The sequence below is a fragment of the Petaurus breviceps genome, unplaced genomic scaffold (genome assembly GCF_028583685.1).
Source record: "Petaurus breviceps papuanus isolate PSGF00001 unplaced genomic scaffold, PetGlider_PUasm1.0 175, whole genome shotgun sequence".
NCBI classification, from domain to species: Eukaryota; Metazoa; Chordata; class Mammalia; order Diprotodontia; family Petauridae; genus Petaurus; species Petaurus breviceps.
The window spans coordinates 24,564,481-24,587,010 of NW_027185764.1; the positions used below are offsets into that span (position 1 = coordinate 24,564,481).

The 22,530-nt window shown below is 40.1% G+C and overlaps 1 protein-coding gene across 1 annotated transcript in view; it reads right to left on the reverse strand.

The window, feature by feature from the left end:
* Window positions 1-20,932, reverse strand: part of OTOA (otoancorin) — an 82,349-nt gene extending 61,417 nt beyond the window's left edge. The window contains exons 1-12 of the mRNA XM_069084938.1: window positions 20,817-20,932; window positions 20,482-20,510; window positions 20,357-20,387; window positions 20,208-20,235; window positions 19,743-19,830; window positions 18,508-18,639; window positions 15,417-15,652; window positions 11,556-11,659; window positions 9,457-9,557; window positions 8,507-8,646; window positions 5,405-5,528; window positions 571-786 (exon numbers count right to left, since the gene is read on the reverse strand). Coding sequence (XP_068941039.1) covers window positions 571-786; window positions 5,405-5,528; window positions 8,507-8,646; window positions 9,457-9,557; window positions 11,556-11,659; window positions 15,417-15,652; window positions 18,508-18,639; window positions 19,743-19,830; window positions 20,208-20,235; window positions 20,357-20,387; window positions 20,482-20,510; window positions 20,817-20,904 — 1,317 coding nt within the window. The 5' untranslated portion in view covers window positions 20,905-20,932. The remainder of the gene's footprint in view (window positions 1-570; window positions 787-5,404; window positions 5,529-8,506; window positions 8,647-9,456; window positions 9,558-11,555; window positions 11,660-15,416; window positions 15,653-18,507; window positions 18,640-19,742; window positions 19,831-20,207; window positions 20,236-20,356; window positions 20,388-20,481; window positions 20,511-20,816) is intronic.
* Between the last annotated feature and the right edge of the window lie 1,598 nt (window positions 20,933-22,530).

Genomic DNA, 22,530 nt, shown 5'->3' on the forward strand with positions numbered 1-22,530 from the left:
ATTAAACCAATGGGAACTAATGAAGTCATCCAGCAAGAAAATACAAAAAGAGGAAAGCGTCAGGGATAGAGTCCTCATATCCCTTATTTCACCTCAGCCTTTCAACAATCCTCTGAGGGAAAGTAGGGGCAGGCATCACTCTCCCAAATTTTACAGATGAGAATAGCGAATACCAGAGATGTGAAGACCCCCCAAGGATAGGTGTCACAGTTAGATAACAGCAAAACCAGGACTAGACAAGCTCCCACCCCCGCCCCCAAACCGCTTGACTCCTAGTCCAGTACATTTTTCATATTATCTTTAAATAAAAAGTAATTGTGGGATGATCCACTGAAAACACATCTACCTGGTTAGGTCACAGATCCTGGACTCAGTTTAGAATTTAAAAATAACTGCTTAAAACAAAAAAAGTATATGGATTCTAGACACTTAAACTGGTGCCAAATTCCCTGGTATTTATCATTTAAAGTACTTTTGGTGTGTTTCCAATATTGACCCATATAGTTTAAAAAACTGTCCCAATATTTGGGTGGCCTTTACTACAATCAAGAAGTCATGAACTGAACTGACCTTCTCATGGGTCAAGTATTTGGTGGACAAGATAATGACCTGGCTCCTGGCCCACCCAGAGACCTGGTTGAGAGTCGAGATTGCGTTGTGCACTGCTTCTGGAGACAGGGTCTCTAGCTGGCTGCACGTCAGACCCACCACTGCATCAGACAAAGAGCCCAGGGTGTCATTCAGGGTCTGGTTCTCCATAGCAATGTCCAAAAGTTCAGCCTTGAGCTGAAACAAAACGAATCATAGAATGAATAAAACAGAAACCAAGGGGTCATCTGTTTGTACAGGCTTGCTGTCATTGTGTGATTTCCTGAAATACTACGACTTAATAGTTAAGTCCCAGGGAAGTGTCCCACGGCAGACAGGGTTTAAATGAGGAGTCCAGAATCATACAGCAATTAACTGTCTGAGGGAAGATTTAAACCCCCATCCAGACTACTTCCATGATTTGCTTACTTCCTAGGAAATCCCTGTCTGAATTCTTCAGGATAATCTGTAGCACTCTCAGTCAAATGTTGATGACTAGAAATAGCAAGCAGAAGGAAGAGCTATAAGCATGGCAAAGCAAAAGTGCTGCAGAAAATGCTTTTCTGTCTTTGGCTTTACTTTGTCATAATTCACTTTGAATCTGCACTTTATGTGTTTTTGCTAAATACTCCTGTTAGAGAAAGGGAGGAGTTGACCCCTTCAAATTCAAACAGGAAGGAAAGGGGGGATAGATAGATAGATAGATAGATAGATAGATAGATAGATAGATAGATAGATAGATAGATAGATGATAGACAGACAGAGATACATAGACAGCCAGACAGATAGAGATACACACATATATACATACACATACATACCTACATATGTATAAAATATATGTGTACCATATGTATATGTAAGGTCACATTTAAACTCAGGTCCTCCTGACTCCAGGGCCAGTGCTCTATTCACTGTGCCACCTAGCCACCCCCAAACTGAAGATTTCTGCTGACTTTAATTTCCCAGGTTTAATTCTGCAGATGCTGCCTAGTCAAGGTAAGGCCCTTCACAGTTGCTTTTTTCTGCTTCTTGGGGTAGGGATGGAAGTCAATACAATGCCTCCTATTTGAAAATGAAAGAAAAGCCTAGTATTGACTCTGTGTTCCATATAATACCATCAAGGTGTAGAAAAAACATTATCAGACCTTGGTCTAGTTAAATTATACTCATCTCTCAGCCATAGTCTCTGTATTAGAAAATTACACCTTCTTTGTGGTGTAGTAGATAGAGAGTGTTGGGTTTGGAATAATGAACAGCTGGGTTCAAATCTCATTTTAATGATAATAATACCACCTAAAATTTATATAGTACTTACAATGTACCAGGCTCTATACTAAGCACTTTATAATCATTTTGATCCCTGAAACAACCCTGGGAAGGTTCAGTTTGTTGCCTAGGGTCATACATTCAGAGGTGAGATGAATTCAGGTTTTCCTGACTTTGAGGCAAGCTCTCTATCCACCACCAATGCCAAACTGCCTTTCATTAAAACATGAACATTTACAAAAAGTCATTTTTAAAAGTGTCTTTTATTGTCCCCATCCCTTTTCTGGCTGACAGAGAATGCTCAGATCTTCCCTGTCTCTTCCCTTCATGTTGCATCCTGGGTGTCTGTTTACCTTTCCCCAAATCTAGTTCTGAATACCACATAGTGGACATTAAAGAAATATAGTAGTTGGTGACAAAATATACATTATAGCCCTGGACCATTATAGTAACTTAATTGTTCTCTCTGTTTTTCGTCTTTTCCCCACTCTGATTTATCTTTTCCACAGTTGACAAGTTAATCTTCCTTTAGCTTGACACTAACCATACCATTGTCCTACTGAATGTTAAACTCTGGGGACCTAGGAGTTGAAAAGCTGACAGCTGTGAAGATTGAGAAGGGCAGGGAAAAGGAATATTTATATAATGTTCACTATATGCCGGAATTATGCTAAATACTTTTTTTTTTTGGAGGGAAGGTGAGGCAATTGGTGTTAAGTGACTGCTAGTAAGTGTGCCAAGTATCTGAGACTGTATTTGAACTCAGGTCCTCGAGGGCCAGTGCTCTCACTGCACCACCTAGCTGCCCCTATACAAAGTACTTAACAAATATCTCATTTGATCCTCACAACAACCCTGAAAGTTGGTGCTGTTATCCCCATTATATAGTTAAGGAAACTGTGGTCAACAGAGTTAACTTGTGCAGGGTCGCACAGCTAGTAAGTATTTGAGACTAGATTTGAACTCAGGTCTTAGGAAAGGAGAGTTAGCTAATAGGTCTGCAAATTCCTCATTTATTTTTTGTTCAGTCATGTCTGACTCTTCGTGACCCCGTTTGCAGTTTTCTTGACAAAGATATTGGAGTGGTTTGCCATTTTCTTCTCCAACTGATTTTACAGATGAGGAAACTGGGGCAAAGAGGGGCAAGTGACTTGCCCAGGGTCACACAACTAGTTAGTGTTAGAGGCTAGATATCAGCTCAGGAAGATGAGTCTTCCTGTCTTCAGGCTTGGCACTCTCTCCATTGAACCACTCAACACTCCATTGAACCCTTTTATTAAGCAGCATCAAAACATCCCTTTGATGTAATCATTTTGGCATGATTAGAGATTAATTAGTCCCTGAGTATTCATGACAAAGGGTGTTGAGATCAGAGTATGGAGACTGTGGAGAACCTAATAAGGATGTAGAGTTTTTAGCCTCCTGTTCAGAAAGACTGAGCTACGACAGAGACTAAGGGGACATTAGAGGAAGAAAACCTCGAATGTTATTGAGTTGGCATGTGGATTGTGTGCATTTCAAGGGTGTGTTTGGGTGTGGATCCCCAGAAGGGTGAGTTTGCTCTTACTTTGAACCTTGATTTAGGGAGCACAGAAAAAGGCAAAGAATTAGGTGCCCCTGCCTGTGGAACTGACTAGCAAGACTGTGTGCATGTTGGGGGTCCTAATCTCCCTTTCAGAAAATGATTCCAATATCTGAGGAGCAAAAAGCAAAGAGATTTAACAAATACTCGATTTGAACAGTGCAATTCCGAGCCCCTTTCATAGGAAAAGAGTTTGTCCCCAAGGGTACAAGCAGATCAGGAATTTGGAGCATGTTTAAGAGCAATAAGCATCAAAAAGATCTGAAACAACAGAAAAATCTTTAGTAGTCCCCTGTTGTCTCTGGGATAAAATTCATACTCCTTAGCCTAGCACTTAAAGTCCATGATCTGGCTCCAGCCTACTTTTTCCACCTGATTTTACATCAACTTCTCTCTCTCTCTCTTTTTTTTTTTTTTTTGTCTTTTTGGCGGGGGGAAGGCAGGGCAATTGGGCTTAAGTGACTTGCCCAAGGTCACATGGCTAGTAAGTGTTAAGTGTCTGAGGTCACGGTTAAACTCAGGTTCTCCTGACTCCAGGGTCGGTGCTCTATTCACTGAGCTACCTAGCTGCCCCAACATCACCTTCTCTTTATGCCAACGGAATGACTAGCTATTTCCTGAATGTGACTGGCTATCTCTTGCTTTTTACATTCATATATTTTATCTCATAAGCCTAGAATACAATTCCTTCTTATTCCCATCTTTCAAATTTCTTCTCTTGTTCATAATTCAATCAGTGCTACCTCCTCCATATGTACCTTTCCAGCTACCCTAGATGAAAATGTTTTCTCCATCAATTATTCCTAGAATGTGTTTTCTTTGTCCCTATAACTCTCGGCAGTATATTGTATCCATCTGTGTAAATGTCATAGCCCTCCCAGTAGGACATAAGGCCTGTGAAGGTAGGAATGATTACAGGGGTATTCTGAAGCCTGCTCCCACGTACCAGAGCAGATTAGTAAATTTTTAGTGTGAGCCTTTCCACCTCGGAAATGGGCAAATACTACATATCAGGGCTGGTGCAGTGAATAGAGCAAGGGCCCTGAAGTCAGGAGAACTTGAGTTCAAATCCAGCCTCAGATACTTGAAGCTTACTAGCTGTGTGACCTTGGGCAAGTCACTTAACCCCAATTGCCTTCCCCCCTCCAAAAAAAAAGGAATGGAGAAATAGCAATAATACAGATTAAACTTAAAAATACACTATTTTCCCCCAGAATACCAGCACACCTCTGGGATATTTAACATTTTTTGTTTTTAGTTTTTGTGTCCTCATCACTGAGCACAGTAACTTGTACACTGTATTACAGGTGCTTGATAAATGTTTATTTGATTGAACTGAATTGGAAAGAAGAAAGGCAAAGAGGGAATGAGGGGGGAGAAGAGAGAGGGAGAAAGCTAAAGTGGAAAGAAGGGAATGGGAGATAAAGAGAGACAAATATTGCTGGAGGGCACCGTACATCTGATTCTGTACAAGAGACAAGGTGCCTGGACCCCACCATCAACATATGCAGAGGATTGGGCAAGCGGCTTCTTATAGGCATAAGAATGACCACAGCTAAATGGTGGGCATGCAGAGTGGTCAAAGGTATTCCTAGAACCTACAGCCTAAAGTCATGATTTGAGTAATTCTCCTGTGTTCTGTTTCTCATCTTCAGCTCTGCCTCCCCCCATGCTCTGAATCCCCTTTATGACTCCCCTGATCCAACCTCCTGATTCCCATCATGACTGCATCCCCTCACCTATATTCTTCTTGGTTTGGAGTCCTGGCTTATATTCTCTTACTCGAACCCAGTATTTCTATCCTTCCAAGTCCCAGGTTCCTCACAAGCCAGCCCTCCCTGCTCCCTCCAAAAACAGATCCTGCCCTTTCTTAATCAGCCAAAGTCTTCTGAGTCTTCCCTATCCCTACCAGTTTGAAACACAAGATATCACAGGCCAGAAGTGGGGAGAGTCAGTCTTCTTCACCTTCTGAACATCAGCCTGGAAGCCTCTAAGTTGGCTGCACTTGATCATTTGATGCAGTAAGACTTGGGCTACTGTGGCTTCCAGCTCCTCCAGGTCACCATAGAAACAAACAAGCAGCCCCAACCTAGGTAAGAAAATGAGAGTGGGTTGGCCAGCAATCCAAAAGAATCAAAGTGACACAGGAAACAGGAGGCAGTTCATCATGTTTAATAGCTCAATTACAGTATAACTCTCTATGGTCCACAAGGAAGTTATCCATTTTGTAGATTATCTCGGCAAAATTTTATTAATAGGTCTGTTGAATCTGTCACCTGGAGTTCCTTCTTCCCACCTTCAGTCAATATGTATTCAGGAAGTACCGAGTAGTATAAAGAGACCAAGCCAGATACTTGGAAAGATAAATTTGCTGAGGGAAGAAAAAAATCTCATACACACAAAAATGAAAACCAGAGTTCAACTAGAGGCACAAATAACCTGGAGGTCACATGTGGTCTCCTTGCTATGGCCCTACTATGTGACCATCTCCAGCTCACCAGAAACTTAGATTCCACCCCCTTTAATTGATGAAGGTTTTCCCTTATTTTTCTGGGAACCAGGTCTCCAAAGTACTTCCTAAAGTCTCATCACCTTCCTCCCTACCCACAGACACTTCCTAATTCCATTAAAATTTAATAAATGGGGGGCAGCTAGGTGGTGCAGTGGATAGAGCACTGGCCCTGGAGTCAAGAGGATCTGAGTTCAAATTTGACCTCAGACACTTAACACTTACTAGCCATGTGACCTTGGGCAAGTCACTTAACCCCAATTGCCCTGCCTTCCCCCTCCAAAAAGATAAAAAAAAACAACACCTTAATAAATGCTTTAAAGATCTATATACCCTCCCCCTCCACCCCACCCCATCCCCGCTTTTAGGGTTGTTTACATGCCATTGCTTCTCCAACTTAAAACAGATAATTGAGTTTGCTGTATTTTTCAGCAGCAGAATCTAAACTCCAGAGAAGATATAAAAGAATAAATGGGAACAAGGCCCTGCCCTCAAAGCAATTCTCCTGAGCGCAATGAAGGGTTAATCTTTCCAAATCTATAGCTAAGCTGAGGGATTCAGCTCCAGTGACTTGCCAAAGATCATTCCTTAGATTACAGGGATAGTAGAAGCTGCTGTTATCACTTGTGAGTTCCTGACTCCAAGAATAGCAACCAACAGGTCTTATTAGTCTGGTCAATCAGATGGCCACTGTGCCCAGCACTTGACCTCTCTATTATACACATTCTGGGTATATAACTTCTGAATTCTCTGACATGAAATGAGTTCACTGGGCCATGCTGAAAACAGCTCATAAAGTTTTCATTATGGAAGGAACTTTAGTGATCAGCTAGTTCAGAAGTTCTTAACCTGAGGTCCATGAACTTTAAAATAATAATAATAACATATATATATATATATATATATATATACACAGAGATAGAGAGATAACTGTATTTCAATACAATTGGTTTACTTTATAATCCCATGTATTTATTTCATACGTTTAAAAATGTTATTTTGAAAAAGGGTTCATAGACTTAATTTGACTGCCAAAGGGGTCCATCACCCCCAAAAAGTTAAGAACTTTTGATCTAGCCCAATCCTTTCATTTTACAGATAAGGAAACTAAAACCCAGACAGGTTAAGTAAATGACTGAAGGTTACATAGTCAGCTATTGGCAGTCAGGACTAGAACCCAGGGGTTTTGACATTCAAATAAATTAGAGCTCTCTCCTCTCCCTCTCTACCTCCCTCCATCCCTCTCTCCCTCTCTCCCTCTCTCTCTCTCTCTCTCTCTCTCTCTCTCTCTCTCTCTCTCTCTCTCTCTCTCTCTCTCTCTCTCTCTCTCTCTCTCTCTCTCCTCCTCTTCCTCCTCCTCCTCCTTTCCCTGCCTCACTCCCCCCCCTCTCTTTCTCTCCTTCTCTCTCTCTCCCTCCAATAAATAAACAAATGAATAAATGAATGGATAAGCAAACAAATAATTGAATGAATGAATGGATAAATGATCTTATCCTTATTGACATCTTTGGTTTTTATATCACCTTCATTTCTAAATGTATTCTTCCCCTCCCTTGCTTAACAAGCTTTCATTGTAACAAAGAAAGGAGGGGGAAATGTAGTTCGGCAAAACCAAACATCAATTGTAACTGACAGTACAAACCACATTCTGTCTCAATATTCTCCAACCCCTGGAAAGAGGAGAGGAGGATGCATTTTCTTTATTTTTTTCCAGGACCAACCTTGGTCATTACAATTATATAGCATTCAAGTGTTTTTGTTTGTTTGTTCTTGCTGTTTCTTTTCTTGACACAGTCATATTTCTTCTAGCAAACTTCATCTCCTTCATATCCCTTCCAAAAAGCAATGCTTGGGGAAGGGGAGGGAGAAAATGATAGCATCCTTCACCAGAACAATATTCTGTGGGCAAATTAAAAGAATAAAGCTACAATTGTTCCCTTTTTGCCAGAAAAAAAGAACACTTATTTACAAAGAAAATGTTGTCTTGTGCTTATAGACTATTTGTGAGGAGGTGGGATATAGAGAACTTTCAGGAGTCCCCCGGCTCCACTAATGAAATGCTCCCCTCCCCTATATTATTACCTGAAAGGTTACAGGGCAGATAAGCAGGAGGATGTATAACCTTGTTTGGATGTAGAGAACTTTTGGGGTCCCTTGGCCCAGCTAAAGGAATATTCCTCTGCTCTATACAGTTACCTGCAAGGTACAGAGTAGATAAGCAAGAGGGCGTGTAATCTTTTTCTTTGCTTATGCCTCTGGATATGGTCCTAGAACATTACCCTAATAAATAACTAACCTGAAGCAAGGGTAAATAGTAAACAAGATTAAGGGAGGGTCCTTGTACATTGTCTACCTTCTTTTGGGGTGTCTACATTCTTTTGGGGGGACATGTAAACTCTGTGAGCCCCTTGCATCTTTGGCTCTGTATGAAATGATCCTGTAATAAACAGACTATTGATTATACCCCCGTCTCGTTATTCTCACCGCTTGCTAGCCCACCAACTGGGCTGGCCGCAATAGTGGTACTTTCAGAGAATTAGAAAAGTGTTAGTTCTTACCTGTGAATGGTAGAGGTATTCCTCATATCAAAGCTAGAAGAGTTGATCCTTTCCAGGAAAGCATGGGCCAGTTTTGGTGTGATGTCATAAACTGTATCCAGCTGCTTGGTAGCATTGTCATAGCTGATGAACAGTCCAATCTAAGGGACAGAGATTAGAAAGCAGGTCATGAGGCTCCAAATGCCATAATAACAACAATGATGATATTAATAATAACTGCTGACATTTATATAATGCCTATTTATCACTCACAAAATCCCTTAACCACACTATCTCATTAGATCATCACAACAACCCAAAAAAGGGAAATATGAACAAGAATTACTATTCCCATTTTCAGCTGAGGAAACTGAAGCTTGGAGGGGTTAAGTAATTTGCCTATGGCCATATGTCAAGTAAATGTTAGAAGCAGGATATCGCTGGCATACTCTCCCTCTTCCGCTCTTGACGACTGACCCTCCTGGATAAAAATCCCACTTTCTGGAAGCCTTCCCTAGCCCCTCTTAATTCCAGTGCCTTCCCTCTGATAATTACTTCCTATTTATCCTGTATATAGCGTGCTTTGTATATATTTGCTTGTATGTTGTCTCCCCCATTAGACTGTAAGCTCCTTGAGTGCAGGGACTATCCTTTGCCTCTTATGTCTCCCCAGCACTTAGTACAATGCCTGACACATAGTAAGTACTTAATAAATGTTCATTGATTGCTATTTCTACATTCTCATGATGCCTCTTTTGGGTTTAAGTGCTTAGTATTTGAGTGACCTTGGTCAAGACACTTAACCTCTATACATCCATTCTTCCTCATCTATAAAATAAGGGGATTCAACAAGGTCAATTCCAGGGTAGCTTTCATTCTAAATCTACTAATGATAGAGAACTGAGGGGGTTAGAGCACTTCTCACTACAATTGAAATGGGTATGAGATCATGAATGGAATTTTACACTTACCTCAACAGGACTAATTTTTGTAATTTCTTCAAATGGGAGGTGAACCATGTATCTTCCCAAAATCCATAGATTTTCCGCACTAACCCATGACACAGAGTCATCTGCTCAGTAAAAGAAAACACTAAAAATATTCACACAGCTTTGGAATATTCACAGACATCTTTGCTGCCAATAATGTATTCAATTAAAATCTACTAAGAGTCTACTAGATGTAAATCAGCAGGGGTTAGTGAGCCACAGTTGAAGAGCATTGCCCTTGGAGTGATAAGGGTTTAAGTCCCAGTTCTGCCACTTAACTATGCAACAAGTTACCACCTCCTTTCTTTGGGCCTCAGTTTTTCTTCTCTAAAATAAGGAATTAGATAAGATGTTTTTGAAGGTCCCTTCTAGGTACAGCTAAATGGTATAGTAGATAGAGTGCTGGACCTGGAGTTGGGAAAATTCATCTTCCTGAGTTCAAATCTGGCTTAGTAGCTATGTGACCCTGAGCAAGTTGCTTAACGCTGTTTGCCTCAGTTTCTTCATCTGTAAAATGAGCTGGAGAAGGAAATGGAAAACCTCTCCAGTATCTTTGCCATGAAGCCATGAAGAGTCAGCCATAACTGAAAATGACTTATCAATAACAACAAAATCTAGGTCAAATGTTCTGGGAAAGCATTACCATAGGTAAAGTTAATGATAGGTTTTCAACACTTCAGGGAATTTCAATTCTGCATTTCTAGACCCTTTTAGTGTTATGAGCCACACTCATCTGCAATGGAATACTGGAGCTTCATGAACCAAACAAGGGAATTGGACTAGGTGACCCTAAGGTATTTTACAATTTATTATTAAATTTATAGACATTTAAAGGAAAAGTAATATATCACCACATGGATATTTCTGTATCAGCATGTTCTCTCAGGTAAGGGCATCTGAAAACTTGGTGAAGTTAATGTTAGGATGTCTGTGAATATAGGATGTCTCACTCACAATAAGTGCTCTTACGAAACCCTAGGAGCAAAGGTTCTTGAACCTGACCCTTCTAGTAAGGAAGAAATTAATTAGCTGATCATCATTTAGATTTTAGAGAGATATTCATCTGCTTGGAAGACTAGAGCTCACCAAGAAAATTGTTTCTTCTGACTCATCAAGGTACTAAATTGTAACTGAGTATCCTGAAATTCTGACCAGTAGATTCCTTCAGGGTCCCAGATTCCACCTGTTGCTGCCTATGCAACCAAAGAAAACTACTCATTAATCGGAATTGACATCATCACTAGGTTGTCTTCATAGAGACCAGTTTTGTGACTCTCTAAGGGATCTCCACTTATCTCAGGATGTTAAAAAATAATAATAATAAATAATAGTGACACATATATACATCTATATTGTATTTTACAATTACAGAACATTTTATATCTATTTCCTCATTTTACTATTACAATGACCCTTTGAGATAGGCAGTGAAACTATTAATATTCCCACCTTATAGATGAGGAAACTGAGACTCAGAAAGGAAAAATGATTTGTCCACTGTTACACAGCTTATAGGTGGCAGAAACAGGACTCAAAAACCCCATAACTTTGGTTGAAGATAAAACATGTTCCCTGAAAAACTTTTAAAAGGAAAGTGTCACGATCTCCTGAAATCAAAGGCAATTAAGTATCATAATTCCAAGAAGTTTTGGAATTTCTGGTTTAGACAGAAAATGAGTTGTCAGCAATGAGAAAAGCTGTTCACACCCACCTTCTCTAAAGCAGTTCAGGTTATAAGAAGGATTTAATTAATTTACAAATGATACATTAGCTATGACATTTTTCCCCTAGCAGACACCTACACCTTCTGAATGTACTTATTAACTATCGAGAATTTTGTTCCCTTAATCACTGGTAGAAATGGTACCATTATTTCTGATTTATAATGAAAAGTACAAAAAAAAAAGTATGAAAAGGCTTGGGTCTTGACTTTTGATAGCTAATGCAAACAAAGAAGATTTAAGCAAGTATTTTTTTTCCTCTCCCTTCCACAGAGGGCATAAGCTGGTATTTAGAAAGCTTTCCCTCTTTCTAACATAAAGGCAAACCCCATGGCGATGTTCGTAGACTTTTGGTCTTACCAGTTGAGTTGGCAGATTTCTGTAAAATTTGAGTCATCCAGGAGTAGAGTGCCCTTTGTGAATGAGCAGAGATTTTGTCATAGAGATCTTTAAACATGGAGGACCTAAACAACCAAGATAAATGTCAACTAGGGAAAGAAAACATCATCACCATAATGTCTAGAAATCCATGATCCTGCAGGGTCACATCAGTTCTGAAACTCATACTCTCCTCAGTACCCCTTAAGCCCCCTCTCTCTTTCTGATGAGAAAGAGTAGAGAGCGGATATTGCATTTTGGAGAGCTCCTTGAAGATCCTCCATTTCAGGACTGTGCCCAGGGCAACCATCTCATCATTTTCCATATGACTACAGGATTTTATCATGACCCCCCATACCAAGTATCCTCCCTTCCCTCACCCCTTTTTTATGCATTATATTTTATTATTAATTAGATTTATTAATTATTATTATCAGATTATTAATTATAATAATTATTGTTATTATAATTAGATTATAAGCTAGCTCCTTCTTATGATGAAAAATGCTATCCAACTCCAGAGAAATAACTGATAGAATCTGAAAGTATATTGAAGCCTTTTAAAATTTTTCTTTATTAGTCTTTTTTTAAATCTGTGTTTTCTTTTGCTACATGGCTAACATGGAAATGTTTTGCATGAGTGTATATGTATGATCTATATCAAACTGCTCACCTTCTCAAGGAAGGAGAGGGGAAGGAGGGAACTTGGACCTCAAAATATTAAAAAATAAATATTTGAAATGTTTATGTGTAATTGAGAAAAAACAAAAATTAAACATATAGTCCCCCCAAAATGTTAATTAGTACAGAGAAGCAAAGAATTAATAAGACGGAAAAATGCAGGGAAATAAATGAAAGCAAACCATACACACACACACACACACACACACACACACACACACACACACACAAAGATTATAAGCTCCATAAGGGCAAGGCCTATCTTCTGTCTTTCTTTGTAACCCCAGCTCTTAGTATAGTGCCTGGCACATGGCAGACAGGCTCTTAATAAATTTTTATTCACTGACTGACTGTCTACATGGGTTCATTGAACAGAAAGGGACCTTAGCAATAAGCTAGTCCAATTCCCTTTTCATACTGTTAAAGAAACCGAGACTCAGAGGGAAAATGACTTGCCCAAGGTCATACGATATCTTAAAGGGAGAAGAGAGCAGGTATGCAAACAAATATGGGAAACTCAGAAGGGTAGCAAATATAAAAATCAGCCTCAACAGAAAGAATCCATTTTTCTCCTCTAGAGGAACACTTTAAACCATTATTAGTTATTTATTCCTTCAATGTAAATGAGTTTCAGATCCTTTACTGAAATTAGGCTTTAACTAGAGGGGAGAGATTTAGGCATTGACCACCTAAGGAGGAATCAGGGAGGGAAACACAAGAATCAATGTAGAAAAAAGCTGGAATAAGTCAAGAGCTGGCTTCAGATCCAAGTTCCCTCACTTGCTAGCTAGGTGACCATGAACAAATTACTTCACCATTCTGGGCCTCAGTTTCCCTCACTTGTAAAATGGGGCAGGGAGCTGACATGGTTGGACAAGATAATCTTTAAGATCCATGAGAGCTATCATGTTCTATGAGTTCTAGATTAATTATACCTACTTTGTAATTTTGCCTAGAACTGAAATCATCAAGAAATAGTTCCTGAGCCCCTACTCTGGGCAGGACACTGTGGTAGAAATTCGTTCTCCTCTATGTCCTCTCATCACAAAAAACATTCTAAGTGCAATGAAACTTCATTTATTCAGCTCTCCTAGTTTGGAATTCAAGACAATTCAGGTTTGAGTTAGTTAAGTAAACAGTCAAAAGATTCCATTTCTCCCACAGGCCTCTATTTAAAGAAAGCACAAAGCAGCTGGAACGTGCTAAGAAAGACAGGGCCCCTGAAACGAAGCTGTTTGGAAGCCTCTGATTCCTAACCTCCTCAATCACCAACATAAGCCCAGAAGCACCAATCGATGTGGGCAGGTGAGCTGGAGGGGATTAACCTATTCATGAACTGTTGGGCCTCCCTACAAAAATAAGCTGATTTTCAGTACTTTTACAAACTCTTTTCACTTTTTTTTCCTTTTTTGGAGGGCAATTGGGGTTGTGACTTACCCAAGGTCACACAGCTAGTTTTTGTGTTAAGTATCTGAGGCCGGATTTGAACTCAGGTCCTCCTGACTCCAGGGCCACTGTGCCACCTAGCTGCCCCTAACTCTTTTCACCTTAATAAGAATTGTTTGAACTTTGCTTAGGCAGTCATTTTATGTCTTCCCTTCTTCCCTAAACTGTAAGCTCCCTGAAGGTGGGACCATGGATAAAGTGCTGGGTCTGGAGTCAGGAAGACTTCTCTTCCATAGTTAAATTTGGCTTCATACACTTAGTAAAATGCGTGACCCTGGGCTAGTCACTTCATCCTGTTTGCCTCAGTTTCCCCATTTGTAAAATGAGCTGGAGAAAGAAATAGCAAACCACTCCAGTATCTTTGCCAAGAAAACCTCAAATAGGGTCACAGTGAGTCAGACATAACTGAAAAGTGACTCAACAGCATCAACATCTTTGTTCTTGGTGAAAAAAGACAATGCTTTGCACAGAGGGGGTTGCATGAAGGTATCACCTTCTCTGTCATCATGCCAGGATAATGAGGATCAGAATCATACTATGTTCATTCTCTGTCTCATAGCTACTGTAGTTTGAACACCTCGCTCATTCAGCTATCTGATAAATGAACATTGACAACAACCATAAAAAGAACTCCAATGTTAGGTTATGATGATGTCAGTAGCATAAGGTCTATGTATGGACAAGAGCCTTCCCTTCAAACTATACTGTATTTCAGTTTAAAGATTTTACTGAAGGGGTGGCTAGGTGGCAAAGTGAGTAAAGCGCCAGTCCAGGAGTCAGGAGGACCTGGGTTCGGATCCAGCCTCAGACACTTAACACACACACAAAAACTAGCCGTGTAACCTTGGGCAAGTTACTTAGTTACTTAACCCCAATTGCCCTCCAAAAAATAGGCAAAAAAAAAAGATTTTACTGAAATCTATTGCAGATCCAACACCCCTTCCAATTCTAATTCACCCTCTATCCTCCAAAAGACACCTCCTGTCTAGCCTGAATTCCCTCACCATGATACTCATCTCTTTCTCACCAGAGCCTTGGACTCTGCCCCTGGCATGCTGGGCACTGACAAATATGTATTCACTTTACAGTTATCCCTTCCACATCACAACTTTCCCCATCGTGGTTTCCATATATTGCTGGTTGGTGTAAGAAATTAAATAGGAATTTTTGAAGAAGTTTTATGGAAGCAAGAGATGACATGTGAAGGCCAACAGATGACAAAAAAGCTTAGAAATTCAGAAATGTATAAAATACATGTATAGTATTGTGTAATATTAACCCAAGTTTTACAATAAAATACTGTAAATACTCCATAAAAGAAAAAGAAAAAAATTCTGACTTATTCTCTAATACAAAAGGAGGGCCAAGAAATTTGCCAGATTTTCCAGATGGGGGTGTGTGTGCCCCAAATCCCTACCCCCCATCCCAATGTGGAAAGGATAACTGTACTTTCTGCAGTACCAAGTCTTCAAATCACTTTCCAGTCATTTCCAAATTGCTGCCCCCCCCTACATACACACTTTTATATTCTCCCTTTATGTGTTATCTTGTTCCATTATAATGTAAACTCCTTGAGGGCAGGTGTCTTGTTTGCTTGTGTTAGTATCCCCAGCATTTAGCACAGTGCTTGGCAAATATATAGTAAGTGCTTAATAGATGCTTCATCTTTCTTTCACTCCCAAGACCATCAGCTGAAAAAAACTACAAGGCACTCACAAATTCTTAAAGGAATCTTCCTGAAGGTTTCTGGGAAGGTTACCAATGATCTCTGGCTGGAGAAAGCTCCCAGGGGAAACCCTTAGCACCCGGCCTAGTATATCCACACATTCAATGGAACTCATGACCAGGAAGCATTTCTCTAGGGTGATGAGGAACAGAGTTCGGTTCACCCCAGGTGTCTGCAAGGCACGGTCCTGGATTTCCTCCAGATCAATGACTATGTCGTCCAGCTCCTGCAAAAACCAACAGAAGAAAGATAGAGGTGGCCTGTTGGCTTTTTGGCATGTTCTGATTAGTTGGATCAGAACCTTTTGGGAAACAATACTTTGTGGGATGGAAACAGCAGGGAAAATCAATGCAACTTGGCTTAGAGATATCTCAGCTCTACCAGCATCTACTCTTAAGAGTAACAGAAGAGAGTAATTTGAAGTCCTTCAGAACCTGGATCCATCCAGCCTTCTAGGTTTATCATACAATTATTCCCCTTCATGTACTCTACCCATACCCAAATTCTGCTGACCTCCAATTTTGAATCTCCAACTGTCTTTCTGACACCTCAAACCTGTTGTCCAATAGATATCCTAAGTTCAACATGTCCAAAACTGAACTTAATATCTTTCTGTCTGAACCTTCCCCACCTCCTACCTTCTCTGTTACTATAAAGGGTAACATCCATCCTTCCAGGACGCTCTTCAGTTCCTGCAGTAATCTGCAGGTGAGTCTGCCTGCCTTGTCTTCTCTGCACTCTAATCCAATCTCCAGTCACTGAAGTGATTTTCCTAAAGCACAAGTCTGATTATGTCCCCCTCCCCCACTCAATAAACTCCAGTGGCTCCCTTTTGTCTCCAAGATCAAATACAAAATGCTTTGTTTGGCATTCTAAGCCTTCTAGCATCCCAGTCTTCTGACACCTCACTCCCCACGACCACATACTCTTCCACTGGCCTTCTGGCGATTCCCTGAACAAGATACTCTCTTTCCCAACTAGGCATTTTCTTTGGCCGTCCCCCATGCCTAGACTGCTCTCCCTCCTTATTTCCATCTCCTAACCTCCTTGGCTTCCTTTAACTCCCAATTAAAATCCCATCTTTTACCGGAAATCTTTCCCAACTCCACTATATTCTAGTGTCTTCTCTGAGGTAATTATTTCCTTTATCCTGTGTATACCTTGTTTGCACATATTGGTTTGCTTGTGGTCTCTCACATTAGTTTGTGAGCCCCTTGAGGGCAAAGGCTTATCTCTTTCCTCTTTTTGTATACCTAGTATGTAACATAGTGCCTGACTCATAGTAGGCATTTAATAAATGTTGACTGAGTGACAGAATTCAACTAAACTGGCCCACTTGTTGTTCCTAACACAATTCGTTTTTTACCTCCACGCTTTTTTTCTTACAAGCCTGGAATGCACTCCATCTTCACCTCTGCTTCTTGGAATACTTGGCTTCCTTCAAAGCTCAGATCAAATGTCATGTCCCAAGGGAAACCTTTCCTGATGGCCCCAGTTGCTAAGGTCTCCTTTTTCTAAACATGTGTGTACTGCTAAATATTTAATAACCAGCTCTCCCCACAAAACACACTTTTAAGTTTAATTTGCATTATTAATATTTTCATCATCACTTTATAAAGTCTAGACAATCAACAAAACAATAAATCAAGCCCTTGTTTGTAATTTGCTCGGTTTTAAGGTGTAAATACTTACAATGAAAATTTAATAATGGGATCTTAAGCCAGTATAAATCAACTCTAGCACACCACTGTTCATGAATATATGTAACACAGGAGTTACCTCAAGGAGTAAGCATGCGGTAAGTAAGTAAGTCTTTACTCTGTTCCTTCTGGCATCTTCTTTAGTAAAGGAATAATGGGCCACTCAGTATACTTTAAAGGGAAAGAAAACTTCTGCTCCCACTCTCTTTTGAGCATGTGGCTTGAGACTTCAACAGCTCTTTCATGAGGGGGGTCACCAGAAGGAGCCAGGAACAAAGCCTATCCCACGTTCCACTGGATGGCCACCATTAACCTGTAACACTTTATTTCCCTTCTAGAGAATGTAAGCTCCTTGAGGGTTCTTTTTTTTTTCATTTTTGTCTTTGTGTCCCAAGCACCTAGCATAAGGTCTGGTATTTAGAAGGGAATTAAATGCTTGTTGATTGATGACTAAGGGTTGAGAAATTGAAAAAATCAAATTGATTCTAATTTTGTCATTGATTCTATTCTGTATCACTGCCACTATTCTGTATATCTGCCAAAGTTGTTTCTTTGTTTTTGAGGTAAGTTCAGAAGTTCATAGTTCAGAAGTTCAGTTTTTCCTTTCTGAGTGAAGTTTAAAAGTTCAGTTGTCCTTCATTACAGTACAGTCAGACAGATCTTAGAGATGTTTTTCAAAATCTGAGTGACCAATTTCTTCAACACCTGCCTCCAAAATAGGAAATCTTTCAAAATCTGTGTCTTTCTGAGTTCCAAGAACCTTCACACTCTCTCACTCCTTATTGCCTATAAGAAAATAATTTCACAATTTACTTTTTTTTTTGAGGGGGGAAGGCAAGGCAATTAGGGTTAAGTGACTTGCCCAAGGTCACACAGTTAAGTTAAATGTCAAGTGTCTGAGATCAAATTTGAACTCAGGTCCTCTGGCTTCAGGGCTGGTGCTCTATTCACTGCACCACCTAGCTGCCCCCACAATTTACTTTAGAATGAGCCTAGAATTGGTAAAGTTTCCATTCTTTTTTTCTTTCCTTATTCTATTCCTTATCAAAGCCTCCCTTGGTGCTTTTCTTAGTTCCTGAGTACAAGAGAAAGAGGGAAAAACCCTTTTATTAAATCCAGCAGCTTTTTCTCCTTGGATACGCCTGAGTAACTGTAGGAAAAAGAGAAGGCAGATGCTGTGTGTTATCCCCTCAAGGGATAAGGCAGGAATTGTGTCAGTTATGTATTTGTATCCCCACCACAGAGCACAATGGCAGGTTCATAGTAGGAGCTTAATATAAAGGCTTATTGATTGTCTGCAGCATCCTGGGTACTGAAGCAGACTGAGCTGTTTGAAGGACTTACTTCCTCTTTATCTCCAGGTCCACTAGGACCCTCTTACCAATCGGCTCTTTTTATCTTCAAAGAGGCATTTCATGGCAGTCCGGAATTGCTGGTCATCAGTCTGTCGGAAATCTGCCAGCAGCTTCTGGGGCTGGTACAGAAGGTTCTCCAGGTAATTTTCCATGGTAGCCTGAGAATGACGGGGATAAAAGCAAATTGACCCAGGACGGATGCAAGGATGCCTTTCAGATTGTTTGGCTAGTCGCCATGCTTTTCAGTTTCCCTAGAGGCCTACATTTAAAGAAAGCACAAAGCCATTGAGGCCTGCCAAGCACCGCAGGGCTTAGAATCAGGGCTAGCTTAGAAGTGTCTGTCTCATAACCCCTCATATGACCCCAACAAGAGATGCAGGGAGCCAGAGAGAGCAAACATGGATCCCTTTTCCTTGGAACAAGGAAGCAGGGATACTATGGTCTTTCTAGTTGATGTGGGTACTTCTTGGAGACTGTTTTTAATCTTGCTTAGGTAGGGCACCTCATTCTTCCTGTGCTTTCTGGGGAGGGAAGCTTGTATTGCAAAGGTTTCTCAATTCCTTCCTACTGATACGTTGACAACAGCCAAGAAAGCTAGCTGTGCTACTACTCACAAATGTCAAAATCAGTCGACACAAACATAGAAAATATTGCCCTTCCAACAACCCCTCTTTCAGGCCAACCCTCTTTCCCCCCTCCCCATAGGATGAATACAAAGGAAATAGCAAACATGTTCCCATGCCTTAGAGTTTACCATCTAAACCCACAGGAAAACACATGCACATAATAACTACAAAAAAAGCCACATCTAACACCTCACTTCTTTTTTATCTATATTTACCAGAGTATATTTTACCCATCTAATCAGAAATACTACTCTCAAAGGAAACTCCCAGAAGATCCTCCCTAAGTTTAGCTACTATTTCTCCCTAGACACATTTGGATCATTGTAGAAAAAGGTCAGCAGAGAGGAGGTTCTATGTGTCGTATTTACCAATTAGAATGTAAATTTCTTGAGAAAAGAGATTGTCTCACTTCTGCATTTGTATCCCTACAGCTTGGCAAAATGCTTGATACATAGTAGGTGATTAATCAATGCTTGCTGACAATTCTAGAAGAATTTTCCTGAGGCTGTGGGAAGCCAGCCTGAGAGTGTAGGAGATAATTTTAACAGTGGCAGCAGCTACAAAACTTTGAGAATCCAGGACAAAGAAATGAGTTCAGTGAAATGGCTATGCCTTGAAGGTGAGAACACACAAACCTGAAGACTGCTCACAGTAAAGGCAACGTTTCGTGAATGGAAATAGGTCATGAGTCTTTGGGACAGGTCCGAGGTCCACACATTGGAACTTTAATTGGAAACAGAGAGAAGACACAGGTCAAAGAGTCTGTTGTGGTCAATTACTGATTGCCTGAGTTAATGAGAAAAAGGAATGTGAAGAATATGGGCAATGAAAATAAATAAGTTAGTAGTAAAATACCATTAATAATCTACCAAAATTAGGATGAAAGCCTTACAATTTAAGGGAAATCTTGTTTGGGGGGTTTATTACAGCCTTAAGTTTATGATCCTATTTTGTGACTATTAAAAATGTATTAAGCTCCCATGATATTCCACATCCTATGAAAGGCATTAACCCTGCACCAACCTCATCCTTCTCTCCCAAACCTACAGTTCTTAGAGGAACGTTCTGGAATGTACAGAACCTTGTATTCTTCGTATTACCTCTGAAACTGGATCAAATCCAGAAGAGCTGCATGGGGAAATAAAACAGAAAGGCAGCTTAAAACTGAATTACCACAGAGAGATCAATGTTGCAATTATGCTTAAAACCATAATGAGAAGCAAGTAAGATCCCATGGAACATATATTACCATTCAGATATCTTCCCTCTATTATTTCTTCCTAGAAGGCACAAGAGATAAAGTCAAGTATTATCCCCCAATGTTAGTGTGTTATGGTAGAAGGAATTTTGATTAAAAGAAGATTGAATACTCACTGCCATTTTCTGCAATAATGGATGCAACTCTGTTTAAAAAAAAATTCAGTGAGCATTGTAACTAAACTTAGATTATTCAATCTTCTAAAATATAAGAATACCATAAGTGAAGGGCAAGAAGTGACATATGAGGGTAATTCTTGATGAATCACCATAAATACCAACCTGTACATAGGATGAGGCACTTAGAATAACTTGAAGCATATCTACCTGGCTAGACACAAACTTCTCCCCCATCTTAGAATATCATGTACCTAAATTGATCTAAAGTTATTATAATACATTCCAGAGAATGTTTTCAATGCATGGAAAATCACTTCTCTTCCAGGACTTACCTTGCCTAGAATTTGGAGATTTCAAAGCTGCCACTGAATGGCCCATCAGGAAAAGAAGTAGAAAATAAATTCTGGATTCACCGAACATTATCCTGTGGTTGACTCAGGTAAAAGGGACACTTAAGGTTTGCAAGAAGAAACAAAGAAAGAAAAAAATTATGAAGACAAAGGAAAGAATTTCAAAAAAATCATGTGCCCCTTAAACTTTTATAATAATAAATGGTGAAATTTTTATTTTTAACATACCCAGACTTATCCACATGTGCAGCATTATATATATATATTCAAATCCCAGCTTGACTAGTTAGTTACCTGCTTTGTGACCTTGGGCTGTCCTTTCTAGGTCTTAGATTTTCTTATCTGTAAAATGAGAGAATTAGAGGATCTCTAATGTTCCTGGCCAATTCTAATTCCTATGATCTCTGATCTCCTATACAGAGTTTCTAAGTATTCAGTAACTTAGTTTTTAAATGGGTAAATTAGGTTATTGGTTGGATAATCTGTCTCCCTTCATGATCTTAAGCATCTAAGGGCTTAAGGCCTGTTTCTTCACAAACTATATAAAAATCACTAAAGGAGGGGGCAGCTAGGTGGTACAGTGGATAGAGCACTAGCCCTGGAGTTAGTAAAACCTCAGACACTTAATAGCTGTGTGAACCTGGGCAAGTCACTTAACCCTCACTGCCTCCTAAAAAGCAATCCAAAAAAACCTACTCCATCAAAAATCACTAAAGAAATAAATGCATCACTCACACAGCTCAATAAGTGTGGTCTTAAGTGACCACTACAATTATGCTTTCTATCTCACTGCCTCAGTTTATACTGAGGCTCAACTGCTCTCAAGGAATGATCACCCCTAAGTGATTGTGATATCCTTTTTTATCACATTACATCTTGAATTTTCATGGGTTCACAGGATTTAAGGCTGGAAGGACCTTAGAGATGATCTAGTCTAGTTTCTTCATTTTACAATGGAAGAAAGTGCAGTCTAGAGGGGGTACCAACCTATTAAATGAGTCGAGCCAATGGAATTTGCTACTGGCAGTGGATAAATCCTCATCCATCAATGTGGCTGCCTGAGGCTGCCTTCCATTTGAGCAGGGACATGCTGTGTCAGCCTAGGGAAGCCTCTTGTATACCTTAGGCTACACCCACACCTGTGGAGTAGAATGCTGCCAGACCTGAGAGCGACAGAGAGGAGTGAATGAAACCACCTTCGTGGATGACCTGAACACTGCCACTACATCAATCTTCCTAAAAGACATTACCTCAATCTGCTGCTCAAAATCTTTCAATGTTTTCCTATCACCTGCAGGATGAAATGCAAAAAAAAAATTGTGAGCTTGTGTAGGGTTAATGGAATAAATATAAGATCTTCCCCATCCACTAACATGTGACCATGTGTGTTCAATCATGGATGTCTTGCTGCTTTGAGCTCTGGCCCAGCTGTGATACAATCTGAATCACATAGAGCCCACTGCGGGAGGAACTTGCCTAAAGGGAAGCTTGCTTATGGGAGGCTTGCTTGTAGGAAGGCTGTCACACCTTTTGGTACTGACTAATTAGGCACTGAGTCAGGAAGGTTGTGGTGCCTTCTGGCTCTGAGCCTATTAGCCAAAAGTGTATATATACTCTGAGATGAGATTTTGCTTTGGGGATTCACTTATAAGAAGGACCTTTTGATTCCCTGGATGGGACTCTGAGTAGCCATTTG